The following is a 20,795-nucleotide window of genomic DNA, read 5'->3' as shown; positions in this document are numbered from 1 at the left end:
AAAATATATTTTAAAAGGGCAGGGCACAATGATACTCTTTCACACATCAAAATTTCTGGTTATAGAAAAGGATTTCAGAAATGTAGGTTAAGATTTGTTTGCTCTGCCATTTGCAGCAACTGGCATAACATATGTGGCTGTTTTAATAGTTGGTCATAGGTATCTGGAAAGCAGCGGAGAAGTAAGGATGGCATGGAATGGTATTGCTACCCTTACTTCTGCGCTGCTGCTTGCAGAGCTGGGCTCTAAGACAGCAGCTGTCACTCTTCGGTCACCCAGCTCTGAAGGCTGCAGCACAGAAGTAAGGATGCCATGGTATGGTATTGCCCTCACTTCTGCACTGCTGCTGGCAGAGTGCCACCTTCAGAGCTGGATACCTGGCCAACAGCTGCCACTCTGAAGGCATCACAGAAATAAGGGTGGCAATCCTGCGCCCCCCTTTGGGTCAAGACACCCAATTTGAGAAACATTGTTCCCCCCCCCATGTAGTATAGGGTAAAAGCATACAAAAGACCAGATTTCATGGGGGGAGACCAGATTTCACTGTCCGTGATGCATTTTTCATGGCCATGAATTTGGTAGGGTCCTAGTCATATGGTATGAGGGTTATATTACAAAGCGTAATATATTTGAGCTTACCATGGAGAGATGCCAATCTCTTTCATTGAGGCAATACTTTCCAATTTTGACCCCACACCTTTGCCAAAGAAAACCAAATCTGTCTGAAATTCAGATTATAGGTCAGGTAGAATTTTATTTTGTACTAAAAAGCTGGAAACAATTCAGACAAGACAGTGTGTGAGCGGGGAACTAAAACATGAGGTATTCACTTTTGGAAAATGTTCATAACCTTTTTTGGGAAAACACTATTCAAAAATCATTCATGCTGAACTGGAATTTCACAGGAACATAGGAACTGCTGTAATGGATCAACCCAGTGGTCTATCTAGTCCAGCATGCTTTCTCTAGTAGTGGCCTGTACCAGATGCTCCATATGCTTCAGCAAGAATATTGTCATGACTTGATCGAGCCACGCTCCCTAGACAGAACCCAGTCTGGTGTGATTGGATCTAACTGCTGAATCCCACATACCTCTAACTCTCCTGAGTCAGGGTAGGCACTCCAAAGCTGACACATCGATAAGCACATTTTATTCAAAGGGTTTATGGCAATAAGGAAAGGAAATTTTGAAATTTATCTTTCCCTTTCTATAGTAATGGTAAATCTAAGGTTTCATCTGTCTGTTTTCATCAGTGGCCTTGCAGGATGCCTGCTCCACACCCACAGAATGCCTGACCCTGATGAGGAGGAGAAAGAAGAGGGACTAGGGAGGACATGTTCAGCAAGATCCTGCAAGCCAGTGCTGCATCACGCCTAGAACAAAGGGCCAACATGGCAGACAGCCTGGAGAAGGAAAGAACGAACAGGAAAAAGTCCCAGGAGTCCCAGCAGGAAAAGGAGACAGAAATGCACCAGGACATAATAAATCTTCTCAGGAAAGAAACCCAAATGCTGCAGATCCTGGTTGACCTATAGTTGTAAAAATCCCAGAGTCCTTTCAGTATTACATGATAGCAGCTCTCTACACCCTCCACCATGCCACATGTGCCCCCCACCATTCCACACCTGAGGACAACAAAAAAAACAGTTTCACTTACCCTAACCGGTTGACATATGTATAAGCTACACAAAACTATACTTGTACACTCAAATGTATAGAAGAATTTGTTTGCTGCCTTTCCAATGGTAAAGTTTTATTCCATTAATTTATGTTAAAAGTTTCTACTGCATTGTTTAATCCTGATCTAATGGTGTCAAAGACTGTGAATGGCTATCCAACTACAGAGGCAGTTTCTCCTCCCTTGGTGTTCACACCTCAACTGCCAGCAGAGGACCTCACCCGCCCTGACTGAACTAACCTCGTTATCTCCATACTGCTTCTTGCCTGCATATTTATACCTGCCTCTAGAAATTTCCATTACATGCGTCTGACAAAGTGGGCATTCACCCACGAAAGCTTATGCTCCAATACATCTGTTAGTCTTAAAGGTGCCACAGGGCCCTCTGTTGCATTGGCTATGGCTTTTTTGCATGCTGCTTTTGCCACTCAATAAATTTCTGGTTTTGGAGAATAAAATTATCTTTATAGTTCACAACTCATACTGCAGAATACACAGCAGTACTCAAATCTGACAGTATTTATAAATGTATGGCAAGCACAAAATAACTCATTGGTTCAGGAAAAAACACTTATAAAAGTACAGGCAGCACTACACAATTCCTAGCAGCACGCAAAGCTCCAGGCACAAAGAACAGTCCAGTCCAGAACACCACTATGGCTTTCCATTACAGAGCTCTTTTAAATCCTCCCTTAACCACATAGCATCACACTAAGTTCTTGTCTTGAACTGTTCCAAGTCAGCAAACAGCTGCTAAACCTCCGCCCTCCAGCCTGGCAGGTGTTCTTCTCTCTTTGCTTCACAGATATTATGCAGGACGCAACAGACAGCTATAATCAGTGGGATATTTTTCGCACTGAGCTCTAATATAGTGTGTAAACACTGCTAGTGTCCCTTCAATTTGCCAAAAGCACATTCAACACCTGCTGAACTGTAAATGAATCTTTCCTTTGTGCTGTTAAGGTGGCTGGCAAATGGCTTCATGAGCCAGGGGAACAAGCTGTAGCCTAGGTGGCATAGAATCACTATTGGCATTTCAGTATCATCGATGATAATCTACTGTTCAAGATAGACTGTCCCTGCTTGTAGCTTTCTGAACAGTCCTGTGTTCTTAAAGAATGTCATGAACCTGCCCTGATCAGCCCATAGTGATACCAGGGAAGCATCTCTGGTGATCTACCAACATATGCATAACCATAGAAAAATAGCCCTTTCTGTTGGCAAGATGGGCTCATACCAAAATAGGGATGTGTGCCATTTATCATCCCACCACACTTTGGGAACCCCATTGCTTCAAATCCATCCACTATGTCCTACTACACATTACCAAAAATCACAGTCCTGCATAGCAGGAGATGATTAACAGCCCTACATGCATGCATGACAACAGCCTCAACTGTACATTTTCCAATTCCACATCTAGACCTGCTCACAGTAGGGAGGATCCTCCATGGCCTCCAGAACCTCAGGAGACTACAAAGGGATACCTTTTCCAAGATATAAGCCTAAATTTGTCAATGATCAAAAAATTACTGCATCTTACGTATTTTCTTTACATTGTTTAGTTATTTGGGGTTGGATGCATTAACCACAAATTCATACTATCTGCTGTCAATTTTATTAAAAGCAATGATAATTCATGGAGAAATTTTACTTGCCAATGAATTTGTCCAGAAAAAATAACACACTTCTTTTCCCATTAAAAATACCATATTTGCTTGATTTTCGCTCTTGGATCTCAGCTGCCTATGAGAAATGCTATAAATCTCCCTAGCTCTCAAAGTTTTTTGTCCCATTGAGGCACTTGCAAACAAGTTTCATTCTGAGAGCAACTACCAGTGCCTCAGTGCCATGTAGTACATTCTATTTAATCACCTTTATGGGCTACAAGAGGTCAGACTGGAAGATAAAAAATGTGGTGGTACTCTCTGAAGCTTTGCCAAGCACAGAGTGTCTAAGTGTTTCAGGACTACCCTTTGCTCAGACGTGCTGGTGTACTGGGTCTCTTGCTTGGTCTCTTCTTTTCCTGGGTAGCTTTGAAACTGCTCCTCCTGAACACCTGAAGAGAGGTTACTTACTTTAGAGTAATTGGAGCTCTTTGAGAAACCTTTGTCCAGACAGATCCCTCTGTACATATTTGTGTTTCATTCATGGGAGCCTGGAATATTTCATACAGCAGAGTCCATTGGTGCTGTGCATGTACCCTGCATACTCTTGCATCACCAACAGTGAGGGTATAAAATGCAGAAAGGCCTTGCCACTGTTCAGCTCCTTCACCAATATAGAATTTTGGGTGAGGATTCTATATCAATGGGGAAGGAGAGTGGGTCTGGGGATCTAAATGGCAAAAGGCATCTTGAAGAACTCCAGTTATTGTAAATAAGTAACCACTTCCTTGTCCACAAAGATCCCACTGTAGGTGAGTGGATAGTACTTGCCCCTCAAGGGATTAATAGGAATCCCTATTTAAATAATGACTGTAAAACAGCCCTATCAAACAAAGCATCTGACCTAGAAGCTGTGACAACGGAGGACTGATTGGTGAATGTATGACTCGAACTCCAAGTAGTTGCTGTACAGATTTCAGGGATAAGGATACATCTTAAACAAGCCACTGCTGCTATTTGGACACTAGTGGAATGTATCTTAACTCAAGAAGGAACTGGCAATTTATTCAACCAGTAGGAGATTTTAATGCAGTCTGTAACCCATTTAGGAAGCTTTTGAGATGAAAGGGCTTGCCCTTTAGATGTTACTGTCATAAGCCATAAAAAGGCTAGAGGAAAGCCATTGTCCTAGAAATATAAAAGGACATAATTGTACAGACATCTGGTGCGTGGAGCTTGGCCTCTGCTGTGGAGGCATGAGGTTTAGGAAAAAATACCAGTAGATATATAAACTGGCTTATATTAATCTATTTTAGTAGGAATTTCAGATGTGGTCTGAGAGTTACTCTCTCCCAATGAAATATTGAATAAGACAGTGAAGCCATTAAAGTTTGAATTTCACCCATCCTACAAACTGAGGACACTAGTTTTAATAGAAAGGTGATACTGAAAACACAATGATATGGGCTCAACGGGAGGGTCCATCAAACATGTAAGTACCATGTTTAAGTCTCAGGTAGGGAAGGGCTCATTAATTATCAGAAACACATGAATTAGGACTTTTAAAACCCAAGAAATAGTAGGGTAAGAAAAGAAATTCAATGACCATCAGCAGGTGGGTGAGACACCAATATAGCAGCCAGATGTACTCTAATAGTGCTAACTGAAAGTCCCACATGTTTGAATGCTAATAAGCAGTGGTATGCACAAGAGGGTGGCAAGCAGGGGCAGAGGACCCCTAAATATTCATTTAAATTATGTATTTTGGCTCCGACCAAGGCCTGGCCGCTGCTCCAGCCCAGGCCACTGACCACCATTGCTGCAGAAATCAGGGGCTCTTTGTTGGTATTGATTACAAGAAGAAGGAGGACTCTGTAAAGGAAATGAATGAAATCTGTTTTGCTTCCTCTTCTGTGCGGTTGTATAGAGACACAGAGGTTGAAATGTCACTACACAGTCTTTCCGAGAGTAAAGGGTTCTTTTTCTCTGGTGGTAGACTTAGGTGTCCCAGGCAACTTAGACTTCTTGTGTGCTGCTGTTATAAACAATGTCACAGGTACATGGTGTGAAAAAAAGCACCCCAACCCCTCAGGGGGAACTTGATACCTGTGATCTGCCCTCTTAGATGTGGCTAATAAAGATGCAGGAATCTACAAGGTTCAAGAATGGCTTTATTAATAGGCATGGCTAAACAACTTCAGGAAGTCAGGTTTAAATTGTAAAACAATTTGTGAGATCTCTCCTGAACTATCTCCAGGGGGATTCTGCCATCCTTTGGAGAAGATCCTGGAAGGCCCTGAAGTCGTCTATAGTAGACATGTTTGATGGATCCCTTCACCAGGTGAGGATGAGGATATGTGTAGAGGAATAAGTTGATTCTCATATTCCTCTACCAGGTCTTCCTTGCACTCCTATAATACATCCCTCACACTGGCACCAGCAACCTTCCACACCACTCAGAAGCCTGCTATACTCTGAATGCTAAAGACTCCCTAAAGTATGGAGAATTCCCAGATAAGAAAATTTGACCAGTCTCTACAGTCTCCACTGAGCAGCACAAAGAAGAGTGGGGAAAAAAATCTGTCCCTACACATTATATGGGCATCATAACGGTCTGTAAAACATCAAATATCAGATCACGTGTGCAAACCACAGTAATACAAGTATTCACCTCTAAAGTCCTACAACCCTTCTAAGAAATGTTCTTTGATTTCCCCCCCTTCCACACTAAACATGTATTAATTACTTGTGTTTATTAATTATATATAGTCACATCTTCATAGAATCATAGAATAGTAGGACTGGAATGGACCTTGAGAGGTCACCTAGTCGAATCCCATGCACTCAAGGCAGGACTAAGTATTATCTAGACAGGAGCGGCTCCAGGCACCAGCGCACCAAGCACGACCTGCCGGTCGCTGTGAGGGCTGCAGGCAGGCTTCGGCGGTGTGCCTGTGGGAGGTCCACCGGTCCTGTGGCTTTGGCGTGGGACCAGCAGACCTCCCGCAGGCATGCCGCTGAAGGCTGCCTCACTGCTGTGCTTGGGGCAGCAAAATACATAGAGCCGCCCCTGTATCTAGACCATCCCTGATAGGTGTTTGTCTAAGCTGCTCCTAGAAATCTCCAGTGATGGAGATTACACAACTTCCCTAGGCAATTCATTAGTTAGGAAGTGTTTCCTAATGTTCAACCTAAAATGCTCTTGCTGCAATTAAAGCCCATTGCTTCTTGTCCTAGCCTTAGAAGTAAAGGAGAACATTTTTTCTCCCTCTTCCTTGTAAAATGTTCAAAAATAGGAGTGGGATACAGTTTCTTATTACTTACTTCCACTACCAATTATAGTTTAAAAATGACATTTTAATATTTTTCACTGAGTACTCTGGTCAATTATATATTTACAGATCGATTTTCAGGGGGGTCAACCACTGGTAGCTCCCATTGGCTTCAAATGAAGTTGTAGTTACTCAGCAGTTTTGAAAAAAATAGTCTTTTAATTTAAATATAAAATACAGCTACATAATATTTTATTTACCTCCATGGAAATCTATACCCACAGCAAATGAAGTTCCAGATATGGGCATTAAAGCATCCATTTTGTCAATTGGATCAAGAGGAATTCCTCTAATTCCTTCATGAACAGAATACATGAGGAATGACTCAATACCTAAGGGAAAATTAAATAGTTAATAAGAGCAAAATACAGTAACCATAGGTTAAAATTCAAAATGAACAAATTTTAATGAATTAATATTTTGTAATGCAACATACTGGGCAGCTCCTTAAAGAAATAATTAAAGAAAATCTGGAAATATTAATTGAGGTTGTTGCTCTTTAATCATTAGAAATATTGGACTGTGATGTTTCTGATATTTCTAAATAAAATAGTTTAAAAAAACTCTTGTCAAATTCAAGCTTCACCTTGTACTTTCAAAAAAAAATTATGATATTTTGCATGAAACCCCAGTATTAACATACAATTAAGGTTAAAAAGTCATGGTTAATTCAAGAGTGTTATTACTTCATATTAACACTTGTGGGTTATGCTTTCCACCACCAAGCTTCAAGAACCTTCTGGAAAGAGGTATTCTTAAGACACCATATATTTGGAGTCAAAGTTATAAAAAGGGCCTCCTGGCCCCAATCAGTTCATTTTTTTCTGCTAAACCCAAGAGTCCTACAACAAAAAAGTTCTAAGAAAGGGAGAAAGTGCACAGTCAATGTGAATATAAACAGGCAACACTCTTGAAGAACCACAGATATCATGTCTGCATAGCCCCACTTGTGTGGGGATTTGCTAGCAGTCTGTACCTGGGAAACACAGCTGAGGAATTCCAATTAAATAGGGATTATAGAACCACCGTCCCAAAGTGAAAAACTGATCTAGATTCCGACAGAGGGGAAGGAGGGCGGGGTGTGGAATAGACAGGAGCAACACATCTCGAAGAATGCCATTTATGGAACAGGTAACTGGCCTTTCTTCTTTGTGTATTCCACAGTAGGTGATTCCAAGCAATATCTGTTGGAGGTGGGTAGGAATTCACTATGGTTTGGGACGCAGTACCGCCCTGCCGAAAATGGTGTCATCCCTAGACTGGGAGACGATTGCATAATGTGAAGTAAATGTGTGAACTGAAGCCCACGTGGCCGCCCTACAAATGTCCTGGATGGGAACATGGGCGACGTAGGCAGCTGATGAGGCCTGAGCCCTCGTAGAGTGTGCCCTTACAATGGGTGGTGGGGGAATCCCTGCCAAATCATAACACGTGCGTATGCAGGAGGTGATCCAGCGGGAAAGCCGCTGGGTGGAGATGGCTTGCCCCTTAGCCCGCTCGGCCAAGGCAAGAGAGAGTTGAGAGGATTTCCAGAACGGCTTAGTCTGATCCAGACAAAAAGCCAATGCCCTATGCACATCGAGCATGTGGAGGGGGCGTTCCTCGCTAGAGGAGAGGGGCTTAGGGCAGAGCACGGGGAGGAAGATGCTCTGCTCCATATGGCAGGCGGAGACCACCTTCAGAAGGAACGTCGGGTGTGGGCGGAGCTGGACTTTATCCCTATGGAAAACCATATGGGGGGTTCTGAGGTTAAGACCCTGAGCTCTGAGACACGTCGAGCCGACGTGATCACCACTAGGAAGGCCACCTTCCACGAGAGGTGCGACCAGGAACACATGGCCAGGGGTTCAAAGGGGGGTCCTGTGAGACAGGACAAGACCACGTTTAGGTCCCATTGCGGCACAGGGGGGCTAGCGTACGGGAATGAATGGTCAAGGCTCTTCAGGAAATGGGAGGTCATAGAGTGGGAGAAGACCGAGTGGCCATGCACCGGCGGGTGAAAAGCCGATCTGGCCGCCAGGTGCACCCTGACTGAGGCAGGTGCCAGTCCCTGGGTCCTAATGGATAAGAGGTAGTCCAGGATAAACTGGAGAGGTGCGGCGGAAGGGGACACTCCCCACTCACTCGCCCACCTGGTGAACCAAGACCACTTCGCCATGTACTTCCAACGCGTGGACGGTTTCCTGCTTTCCAAGAGGACTCACCTTACCTGTTCCGAACACCGATTCTCCTCCTCATTCAGTCACGGAGCAGCCAGGCTGTCAGGTGAAGCCAGATTGAGATGGAGGAGGCACCCCCGTCCTGGGAGAGGAGGTACGGGTGGAGCGGCAGTGCCCTCGGGGGGGCAACTAAGAGGCGTAGGAGGGGCCTGTACCAGTGCTGGCGGGTCCACACCGGGGCTATGAGAATGACTCTTGCCTTGTCCGCTTTCACCTTCTGAAGGACCTTGGCGATGAGGGGGAACGGGGGAAAGGCATAGACGAGCTGGCCCGACCAGCTCAGGAGGAGCGCGTCAGAGATCGCGCTTTCTCCTCCCCCTCCCTGGAGCAGAACCAGGGGCAACACCTGTTCTGATGGGTTGCAAACAGGTCGATCTGGGGAGCTCCCCACTCTTGGAAGAGCCGGTGAGTGACCTCCGAGTGGAGCGACCACTCCTACTGGGGGGCAGGAGACCCTGCGGGAGTGGTCCGTTTGCGTATTGCGGATGCCCGGGAGGTGAGCTGCCCTCAGGGAGATATTGTGGGCTATACAGAACTCCCATAGGTTCAGGGCTTCCTGGCAGAGGGCAAGGGAGTGAGTCCCGCTTTGCCTGTTGATATAGTACATGGCGGCGGTGCTGTCTGTGAGGACTCTGACCACCTTGCCACGGAGGTGCGTGAGGAACGCCATGCACGCCAACCGAACCGCCCTGAGCTCCTTGACATTTATGTGAAGGGGCAAGTCCAGGGCCGACCACGTTCCCTGGGTTTGCACGTCCCCCGTGTGGGCTCCCCAGCCCAGGTCCGAAGCATCAGACATCAGATCTATGGACGGGTTGGCCTCCCTGAAGGGAACCTCTTGCAACATATTGCTCAAGCAGGACCACCATAGGAGAGAGTATCGGGGACGGGACCATGAGAACCTTGTCCAGACTGTCCCGAGCTTGGGAGAACTGGGAGGCCAGCCATAATTGGAGATGCCTCATACGGAGCCTTGCATGGCGGACCACATAAGTGCACGCCGCCATGTGTCCCAGAATCCGAAGACACGCCCTTGCCGTGGTCACCGGGAAGGCCATGACCAAGGTGATGAGACCCCTTAGGGTCTCGAACCTGACCAGGGGGAGAGAGGCTGTGGCCCTGGAAGAGTCCAGCAGGACCCCAATGAACTCTATGTGCTGAACGGGCACTAATGTCGATTTGGTCTCATTTACGACCAGGCCTAGATCGGCGCATGTCGAGAGGAGCAGCTCTACATGGGACTCCACTTTGAAATGGGACTCCCCCTTGAGGAGCCAGTCGTCCAGGTAAGGGAAGATTTGTACGCCCTCCCGCCTGAGGTAGGCCGCCACCACAGACATGCATTTCGTGAAAACCCTGGGAGCCATGGATAGGTCAAAGGGGAGGACTGTGAATTGATAGTGGTCCATCCCCACCATGAAGCGTCTGTGTCCCTCGAAAATATGGACATGAAAGTACGCGTCCTGGAGATCCAGGGCCACGTACCTGTCCCCAAGGTCCAGGGAGGGGATAATAGAGGCCAGGGACACCATGCAGAACTTGGAACGGGTTAGGAACCTGTTCAGGTCGTGCAGGTCCAGAATAGGCCTGAGACCTCCTTTCGCCTTCGGGATCAGGAAGTATTGGGAGTAGAACCTTTTGCCCTGGAACAGAACCAGTACCCTTTCCACCGCCCCTAGGTGGGGCAACTGGTCCACCTCCTGATGCAGGAGGCGGACATGTTCCGGGTCCACCGGGGCCACCGTGGATGGCGTTGATTTGGTGGGGGTGAGGTGAACTGCAACACATAGCCCTTGGAAATAGTACCGAGGACCCATTGGTTCAAAGCTATGCGGGACCACACCCTGAGGAAGGCAAACAATCGGTTGCAGAACACAAACTTTATTAATCGGGGGGTCTCCCTGGCAACAGGCCTGGTGCCCCCCTGCAGATAGTCAAAACCACTTCTTCCCCTGCCTCTTGCCCTTAGAGGGACCAGGCTGCGGGGCAGAGTGGGACTGCCTCTGAGACCGATGCTTCTGGTCTCTGGGCCTTTTCTATGGGGGCTCATATCTGCTGAGCCGCTGGAAGCGATTTGGCCTTGTCCTTAGCCGGAGGGACATAGAGGCCCAAGGTCTGCAAGGTGGAGTGGGAATCTTTCATCCCATGCAGCCTGATGTCCGGCTGGTCCACAAAGAGCACCTTGCCATCGAACGGGAGGTCCTTCATCAGTGATTGTGCCTCCGTCGACAGCCCGGACAACAACAGCCATGATGCCCTGCGCATGGTAATCACGGAAGCCATCAAGCGGACCGCCGTGTCCAGCACATCGGATGCCGCTTGCAGGGCCGCTTTTGCCGACGACGATCCCTCTTCCACCAGGGCTTTGAAGTCCTTCCTGTCCCGGTCCGGGAGGAGGGGCTCAAATTTAGGCAGGGACTCCCACAGGTTGAAGTCGTACCTGCTCAGTAAGGCCTGGTGGTTGGCTACGCGAAGCTGGAATCTAGCCTATGAATAAAATTTTCTGCCAAAGGAGTCTAGTCTCCTGGCGTCTTTGTTTTTTGGGGTGGGCACGGGCTGGCCCTGATGCTCTCTGTGGTTTACCAATTCCACAACGAGCGAGTTGGGTGCCGGGTGTGATTACAGGTATTCATGGTCTTTCGCCGGCACAAAGTATTTCCTCTTGGCCTTTTTCGAGATTGGGGCCAAGGATTCGGGAGTTTGCCACAAGGAGTTTGAAATGTTGGCAATACCCTGGTGCAGAGGCAGGGCCACGCGGCCCGGTGCCAAGGGAGACAGGACGTTAAAGAGGGAATCGGACATACCCTCCAACTTCTCGGCCTGCAGCTGGAGGTTGGAAGCCACCCGCTTTTGCAGGTCTTGGTGCGCCTTGAAGTCCTCCTGCGGGACTGATGCCAGAGGCACCGCTATGGTGTCGTCCGGTACCGGAGAGAGAGCCCACACGGAGCCGGGCGCTTGGGTCGGTGCAGGGCATCGATATTGAGGTCAGAGTCCTGGCGCGGGTCCGCCAACTCATGACCCGCCGACTTGTCCTGTGGTCGGCCAGAGGAGGCCGATGGAGCCCGGCTGCTCGGAGAGGTCTGGTGGGCACCCAAAGGGGGCTTGCCTCATGACCTAGGGCCCTTGCCTGATTATGAACCTGCCCGTTCCAAGCTCGCAATGTCCTTCGCAGCCTGCACCGCCTCCGGCGTCGACAGCATCCGTACCGGTGAGGATGCCTGGGTCGACGGTACCGGGCTGCTCTGCTCCACACGAGTTGGAGCCTTAGAGCCGGGGGGGGGGGGGGGGGAATTTAAGATTGCCTGTTCAGCCTTAAGTCTGCCTTCTTGTGTGTCTCTCCTGTGCACTGAATGAAGCAGGGATCTTCTAGAAAAAATAGTATGTAATCATGTAGTTAAAGACTATCATAATGCATATACACAGTAGCAGCAATGTGAGTCTGTCCTTAAATGTCCATGTTTAGTCATTTTGGTCTGCTGACAAAATCTTCCCGAGGAACACAAGCAAATAAGGGATTTTCGACAGTGTATATCTCAGCAAAACATGAATTGAATTTCCAGGGTCAAAGAAAAGGTAATTCTCTGGTCAGATGTCTTATCCTGTGCTGAATTCCAAAGGTCTATTCCAAACAATGGAAATCTTAAAGTTTCTCAAAAAGCGTCGTAAGAATCTTTCATAATGGAAAGTGTTAGGCAGTGTAAATATAGGGGCCATTACCAACTTCCAACAAAATTATATTTTTCCACTGGATGTAGAATTAGAAGTCCTGAGCCTGGAGGCCTCTTGAGGAACCAACGTTCCACACTAAATGTTATACCTCTTGAGAACCATAATGCTTTTCTTGCCTAAAAACAAAGAAGTCCAAACATTTTGGGGAAGCTTTCAAAATATTCAATTTAAAAACTTTTCAACAAATTGGAAAAGGTCCTTTAATTTCTATAACCCATTCTGGAGGCAAAATCTTTTCTGGAATTTAGAATAAAAGTAACGGCTGTAGCTCCTATCAGCAGCCATTCTTGTTAGTTTACCCTTCTGGTTCCAAGATGTTAAAGCTAGCTTCTTCATATCCTGTTGTAGTAGAGACCCCTAGTGAAAAGTTTGTACACCCGCATGGTTTGTAAAAATAGAAATCCAGCAGATGTGAACCAATAAAGTGCTTCAGAATGATGGTCCTGCTCTTCTAAATGTTCCTGCTCATCTGTGTATGTAAAAGAAGGGGACATATACAAGTTTCCTAGCATTACTTTTCCCCCCAAAATAAATCTGAGAAAGTTATGAGGAACCAAAATATGGAAATTAGAATCAAAGGTGAAATTAATCCCTAGCTATAGTGGGACGTCCTTTCTTCCGCCATAATCTAGCCAGGCTTTTCTTAGTAAAATTGTTCATTTAGGTTTAAAAAAAAAACACAAATAAGGACTCTTCTTCTGTCTCAATGTTGTCATAACATTTGTTTAGCAAAAGTAAGAATTGAAAAGCTAAATACCTTGACATGACATACGATTTTTTCGGAGGTTATAACCCACTGTACACATGCATGTTCTGGTCGTTTCTGATGTTGGTAAGCAAAGCTGGGAACACCCACCATTGTTTAGTTGACAGGAATTGCTACCTGTAGCGTGGAAAAATGGGGGAGGGGGGAATGGATGGTTACAACTCTGGATCCTACTGAAGTTTAAGCTGTTCTGTTGCTTAGTATTAGTATTTTAATGCCAATTTATGAACAGTTCATAGCATATTAATCACCTGATATATTTGAAATTGCAAATACAGAAATGCTGAAAACCATGAAAATCTCAGCATAACATTATGTTTTATGTTTACAATATTTTACAAATCTTTTCAAACTAAAATAGGCCTGACTGAGCTTGTCTATTTTAAACTAAGAAAACATGATGAAACTGGAAACATGTCAAGTTCAAGCTTAGCACTCCATGAGCCACTACTAAAACCTCAGTACCATATCACTATATGAAAGGCATTTTAAAAATAAATTTACTGTTAAAAAAGCACTTATATATTTTCCTGTTCCTGGAACTCTGCACATAATTCCCCAAACACTATATTAAACTTGTACCTTTAAGATTTATCTATTTATTTAGCGTATTAATGCTCATTATCTATGTGTAGCAACAGTGACAAGTATTACCTAGATACTCATAGACATGTATTCCACAGAGATATCCCAGGCTCACTTTACTAATTAAAACTGATTTTTTGAATTTAAATAATTTATGAACTCTCCCAGTTATTAAATATCTAATTGTTATAGCACTTTTATTATGTTGGGCCATGTGATGCTAGTCACAGCATGTTAGGCAATGATACAAAGTGTAAAAGATCCCTTTGAGGATTGTAAAGTACCATAAAAAAAGTATACATCAAATATGCTCCCAAAAAAAATTAATATAACGAAATAGTTAATATCTTCATCTCAACTCATATTATGGGGTCTGTAGTGAGTCGGTGTGGCTCCCCTCCTGTCCAGAAGAGGGAGCCCACGTGCCGGCACCAGAGTGGGTGGGACCACCACCACCTGTCCCCGCCCCCCGGAAGTCAAGGGGCGGGACAGGAAGTATAAAGGCCGGCCGCCAGAGCTCAGTTGGGTCTCAGCCACCACAGGGAGCAGACGTGCGGCCGGTAGCTCCTGGCCAGGAGACCGTCGAAGACCGGGGCTTGGACCCTGGCTGGCCTGAGCTACCCCGGGCCCACTACGAGGAGGAGCCGCCGGAGCCCGTTCACGCCCGCCACTGGGAGAACCCCTGGGAACCGGACCCCACTAACCCTGAGGGTGAGACTGGACCCGAACCCCTTCACCCCTGCTGCTATCCAGAGGAGCCGCCTGAGGACCATTGGCCGGACTTCCCGGCAGAGCTACCAGACTTGCCGCCGAGCCCGGGCAGAGAGGAGCCCATGGAGATGGACTGGCCCGATCCCGGCGTAACGAACGAGGTAGGCTGTGAGGGGGATCACGGAAGTAGCCCGGGGATAGCCGACCCCGGTCCGGCTGCAACTGAGTGTGAGCCTATGTCAGTGTGTTGCGGTCTGGATACCCCACTGACCAGCAGCGGCAGCAACCGCTGTTAGGGCCCCGGGCTGGAACGCAGTGGAGTGGGTGGGCCTGCGTTCCCCCCTGCCACCCCCTGCACGGGTGGCAGGCTTCCCCCTCACCCAACGCTCGGCTACAGCAAGCCTAGGCGTACCTTTGAACTATTTGCTCACTCAGCCCCTGCAACAAGGGCCTGAGCCTTACTGTGTTTGCCCCGCCCTGATCCAGGGCCTGGGCTCTGAACTATTTGCTCGCTCAGCCCCTGCAGTCAAGGGCCTGAGCTTTAACTGTGTTTGCCCCGCCCTGATCCAGGGCCTGGGCTCTGAACTATTTGCTCGCTCAGCCCCTGCAAACAAGGGCCTGAGCCTAACTGTGTTTGCCCCGCCCTGATCCAGGGCCTGGGCTCTGAACTATTTGCTCGCTCAGCCCCTGCAACCAAGGGCCTGAGCCTAACTGTGTTTGCCCCGCCCTGATCCAGGGCCTGGGCTTTGAACTATTCACTCGCTCAGCTCCCTGCAAACAAGGGCCTGAGCTAACTGTGTTTGCCCCGCCCTGATCCAGGGCCTGGGCTCTGAACTGTCTGCTCGCTCAGCCCCTGCAACCAAGGGCCTGAGCCTAACTGTGTTTGCCCCGCCCTGATCCAGGGCCTGGGCTTTGAACTCTTTGCTCGCTCAGCCCCTGAAGTAAAGGGCCTGAGCTTTAACCGTGGTTGCTCCGACTCTGCACTAAAGAGCCGGAGTTCCGGGACTAACTGACTACTTGTTCCCACAGTAGTGAGTCGGTGTGGCTCCCCTCCTGTCCGGAAGGGTCGAGCCCCGGCTAGGACCTACTACATTTGGCGCCCAACGTGGGGCCCGAGCCCCTGCCCCTGTGAGAAGGGGCTAGAGGGGGAGTGGCAGTTGCCCCCCCCCGTTCTAAGGAATGGATATGGAGCGGCTGTTTCAGCTGCTCACGGAGAGCCAGGAGCGGCAGCAGACGGCCCAGCTGCAGCAGCAACAGCAACAGCAGGCCGCTCAGCTCGCACAGCAACAGCAGCGAGATGCCGCCCAACTCCAGTTGCAGCAGGAGCAGCACACTGCCCAGCTCGAGCAACAGCAACAGCTGGTGCGGCAGTTGGGAGTCCAGCTGCAGCAGCTGCTGGTCACGCTCCCTCGCCCCACACCGGGGCCGGCAGGGGAGGCTGCGGAGATGCCGCGGTTAGCTGCCCCCCTTCGCTTGACTAAGATGAGCCCAGACGACGACCCGGAGGCATTCCTGGTCACGTTCGAGCGGGTAGCCCTCGTCGCCGGGTGGCCCAGGGACCAGTGGGCTACCCTCTTAGCCCCCTACCTGACGGGGGCGGCCCAGGTGGCCTATCGTGGATTGGCGGCTGAGGAAGCACGGGACTACGACCTGGTGAAGGCCGCGATATTGGACGCCCTCGACGTCAGTCCCGAGACTTTCCGACAAAGGTTTCGGGGCCAGACTTACCCCACCGGGGCCCGACCGCGGGTAGTGGCCCAAACCTTAAAAGAAGCTTGCCGACGGTGGCTACAGCCCGGCACCCGGACGGCGGAGGAGGTAACCGAGCAGGTGGTGTTGGAACAGTTCGTGCACACCCTACCCTCCCGAGGGCGCGCCTGGGTGCTTCGCCACCGGCCGACGACGCTGGCCCAGGCAGTGTCGCTAATGGAGGACTTCCTGGCCGCCGAAGATGCGGTAGGGCCCACCTTCCGCCGCCCCGGGCCCGAACCAGTCCGCGGCGAAAAGAAAGGGGAAACCCCGAGCGGACCACGACAACCCGCACCGAGGCCCGACCCCCGCCGCGAGATCCGGACCCGGCACGCGGACCCGACTCCTCGGACCGGACCAGTGGCCCCGGGCCAGGGGCCCCCAAGGGCTCGGCGAAGCCCCCCCCGGAGCCCAAGCCGAGAAGGCCCCCGGAGCAGACGACCTGAACTCGGACCCTGCTTCAGTTGTGGGAAGATGGGGCACCTCCGGCGAGACTGTCCGGAGATGGATTGCAGCTATGGGCAAGTGTGGGCGGGCCACACTCGAGCCAGGCCAGCCATGAACCCCAAGCTGACCGTCCCGGCGGCCGTCGGAGGGCGGACTACGCGGGCCTTGATCGACTCGGGTTGTGGTCAGACGTTGGTCTGTAAGGACCTGGTACCGCCGGGTGATACCCGCCTCGGATGTATTCATCTGCAATGCATCCATGGGGACGTCCGACCATACCCCAGCGCCCGGGTCCCCCTAACCATCGCGGGGATCACCCGACACCTGGTGGTTGGGGTAGCTCCCCATCTTGCATACCCTGTGATCCTCGGTCGGGACTGGCCGGCCTTTGAGGAAGTCCTACGGTCCACGCCGGCCCTGGGGGCTGATCGGTTGGGGTCCTCCTCCGAGACCCCCGAGCAGGGTCCGGCGACCGAGATAGACGACACGGACGCAGCGGGACCGCCACCGGAGCCGGCCCCTCAGCCCCGCTTCGATACCGATTTCTGTCGGGACCAGCGAGAGGATCCCACCCTTAGCCGCTTCTACGAGCAGCTCGCGGCAGTAGATGGGAGTGTTGTGGACCCCCAGCGGGCCACCCTGTGGCCCCATTTTGAGCTGCGCCGGGACCGGCTCTACCGCCTGGACCGTGACCCCCGCACCCAGGAACCACAAACCCAACTGTTAGTGCCCCTGTGTCACCGGAGGGCGGTAATGAAGTTGGCCCACGATGTGCCAGCCGCCGGGCACCTGGGGCGAGAGAAGACCCTCGCTCGAATCCTGGCGCGCTTCTTTTGGCCAGGAATCTCTCAGGAGGTGAAAGAATATTGCGCCTCCTGCCCAGAGTGTCAGAGGGTCGCCCCGCCCGGGATCCCCAAGGCACCCCTGGTCCCCATGCCAGTGATGGAGACGCCCTTTGAATGGGTCGCCATGGACCTCGTGGGCCCCCTCCCGAAAAGTGCCGCGGGGTTTCAATACATCCTGGTCTTGGTGGACTATGCCTCTCGGTTCCCCGAAGCCATCCCCCTGCGAAGTATTACCGCCCGGTCTATCGCGGGGGAATTGCTGAAAATCTTCGCCCGAGTAGGACTGCCTAGAGAGATACTGACCGACCAAGGAACGAACTTCACGTCCCAATTGTTGCGACAGGTCTGTGCCCTCTTAGGCATCAAACAACTCCGGACGTCCGTGTACCACCCGCAGACGGATGGGTTGGTGGAGCGGTTTAACCGCACTTTGAAAAGCATGTTGCGGAAATTCCCCGCAGAGGACCTCCGCCACTGGGACCAATTCCTTCCACCCTTGCTGCTAGCCATCCGAGAAGTCCCGCAGACCTCAACAAAATTTTCCCCTTTCGAGCTGCTGTATGGACACAGACCGCGGGGCCTCTTAGACCTGATGAGAGAGACCTGGGAACAGTCAGCGTCCCCAGCCCAGGGCCTCCTGAAATATGTCATCCAGTTACAGGAGTACCTTGCCCAGGCCGGAGCCCTGGCCCGCGAAAATTTGAAGACGGCGCAGGAACGGCAGAAACGGACCTACGATCAGGGAGCCCAAGTCCGGGAGTTCCAACCAGGAGACCGTGTCCTACTCCTCCTCCCGTCTAGTGAGTCAAAATTGTTAGCCCGGTGGCAGGGACCTTACGAAGTCGTGCGTAAGGTCGGTCCCGTCACCTACGAGGTGCGGCAACCGGACAAGCGGAAGGGAACTCAGCGGTATCACGTCAACCTGCTGAAACGGTGGCAGGACCGGGAGGGCCTCTTAATCAACCCATGCCCGCCCGAGCCGGAATTGGGACCCCAGGTACCCTCGACGGATGACCCCCCGGTACCCCAATTAGGACAATCGCTCACAGAAGAGCAATGTAAACAGACTAACTGCCTGCTGCAAACCTTCAAGCGAACCTTCACGGCCGTACCGGGCCACACGTCCCTGGTCAAACACGCCATCCAGACCGAGCCGGGAAAGGTGGTTCGAGAGACGACCCGGCCCCTGCCCTATCGGATGCGGGGTGCGGTCGAGGAGGAAGTAAGAGCCATGCTGGCTCTGGGCGTCATCGAACCATCCCAGAGCGAGTGGCGTAGTCCGGTGGTCCTGGTGCCCAAGCCGGACGGTACCCGCCGCTTCTGCATCGACTTTCGGAGGGTAAACGCCATCTCGCGCTTCGATGCCTACCCGATGCCCCGTGTAGACGAGTTACTGGGCCGCCTGGGGGAGGCCCAGTATATCACCACCTTGGATCTGAGCAAAGGCTACTGGCAGATCCCCCTCGAGGAGACCTCAAAAGAGAAGACCGCCTTTGCCACTCCAACGGGGCTGTACCAATTCACACGGATGCCATTCGGTCTCCATGGAGCCCCGGCCACCTTCCAGCGGCTGATGGACCAACTTCTGCAGCCCCATCAGGACTATGCGGCGGCGTACCTAGACGACGTGGTCATCTATAGCCGCGGCTGGGAGGATCATCTGCCCCGGGTTGCGGCGGTCCTTAGTTCCCTACGACAGGCGGGCCTGACCGCCAACCCCAAAAAGTGCCGGATTGCCTGGCAAGAGACCAACTATCTTGGCTATACCGTCGGGGGCGGGCGGGTCAAGCCCCTCGTCGGGAAAGTCCAGGCCCTCCTGGACTGTCCCACCCCATCGACCAAACGGCACGTTCGGCAGTTCCTGGGCCTCGTTGGGTATTACAGACGGTTCATCCCCCAGTTCGCGACCATCGCAGCACCCTTAACTGGGCTTCTGACGAAGGACAGCCCCAGACAGGTACGATGGTCCCCCGAATGTGAGGCGGCCTTCCGGACACTGCAGAAGTGCCTCTGCCAGGAGCCGGTTCTCTATAGTCCAGACTTTAAACGCCCATTCATCTTGCAGACCGACGCCTCCGGCGTAGGATTAGGGGCAGTCCTGTCCCAAGAAGTGGAGGGAAAGGACCACCCCGTAATATATCTCAGCCGGAAGCTGTTCCCCCGTGAGAGGAATTACGCCGTGGTGGAAAAAGAGGCCCTCGCGGTGAAGTGGGCCTGCGATGCCCTGCGCTTCTACCTCCTCGGGGCCCCGTTCACCCTCGTCACAGACCACGCCCCCCTCCGATGGCTAATGCGGATGAAAGATAATAATGCCCGCATTATGCGGTGGTACCTCGCCTTACAACCCTACGCATTTACGGTCCAGCATCGAGCTGGTAAGGACCATACGAATGCGGACTTCCTATCCCGCATGGGGGAGATGGCAGGACCTGGCCCCGACAGGCGGGAGCCAGTCTTAAGGGGGGGGGTGTGTAGTGAGTCGGTGTGGCTCCCCTCCTGTCCAGAAGAGGGAGCCCACGTGCCGGCACCAGAGTGGGTGGGACCACCACCACCTGTCCCCGCCCCCCGGAAGTCAAGGGGCGGGACAGGAAGTATAAAGGCCGGCCGCCAGAGCTCAGTTGGGTCTCAGCCACCACAGGGAGCAGACGTGCGGCCGGTAGCTCCTGGCCAGGAGACCGTCGAAGACCGGGGCTTGGACCCTGGCTGGCCTGAGCTACCCCGGGCCCACTACGAGGAGGAGCCGCCGGAGCCCGTTCACGCCCGCCACTGGGAGAACCCCTGGGAACCGGACCCCACTAACCCTGAGGGTGAGACTGGACCCGAACCCCTTCACCCCTGCTGCTATCCAGAGGAGCCGCCTGAGGACCATTGGCCGGACTTCCCGGCAGAGCTACCAGACTTGCCGCCGAGCCCGGGCAGAGAGGAGCCCATGGAGATGGACTGGCCCGATCCCGGCGTAACGAACGAGGTAGGCTGTGAGGGGGATCACGGAAGTAGCCCGGGGATAGCCGACCCCGGTCCGGCTGCAACTGAGTGTGAGCCTATGTCAGTGTGTTGCGGTCTGGATACCCCACTGACCAGCAGCGGCAGCAACCGCTGTTAGGGCCCCGGGCTGGAACGCAGTGG

General features: G+C 51.3%; 1 protein-coding gene across 1 annotated transcript in view; it reads right to left on the bottom strand.

Moving 5' to 3' along the window:
* The window catches only part of LRP1B (LDL receptor related protein 1B), a 1,255,163-nt gene that overhangs the window by 381,813 nt on the left and 852,555 nt on the right, over positions 1-20,795 (bottom strand). The window contains exons 34-35 of the mRNA XM_054044441.1: positions 13,324-13,449; positions 6,819-6,950 (exon numbers count right to left, since the gene is read on the bottom strand). Of these exons, the coding sequence (XP_053900416.1) occupies positions 6,819-6,950; positions 13,324-13,449 (258 nt within the window). The remainder of the gene's footprint in view (positions 1-6,818; positions 6,951-13,323; positions 13,450-20,795) is intronic.

Source organism: Malaclemys terrapin, chromosome 11 (genome assembly GCF_027887155.1).
Source record: "Malaclemys terrapin pileata isolate rMalTer1 chromosome 11, rMalTer1.hap1, whole genome shotgun sequence".
NCBI classification, from domain to species: Eukaryota; Metazoa; Chordata; order Testudines; family Emydidae; genus Malaclemys; species Malaclemys terrapin.
Note: the sequence above shows the minus strand (reverse complement) of the source record. Positions and strands in the feature narration are given on the sequence as shown.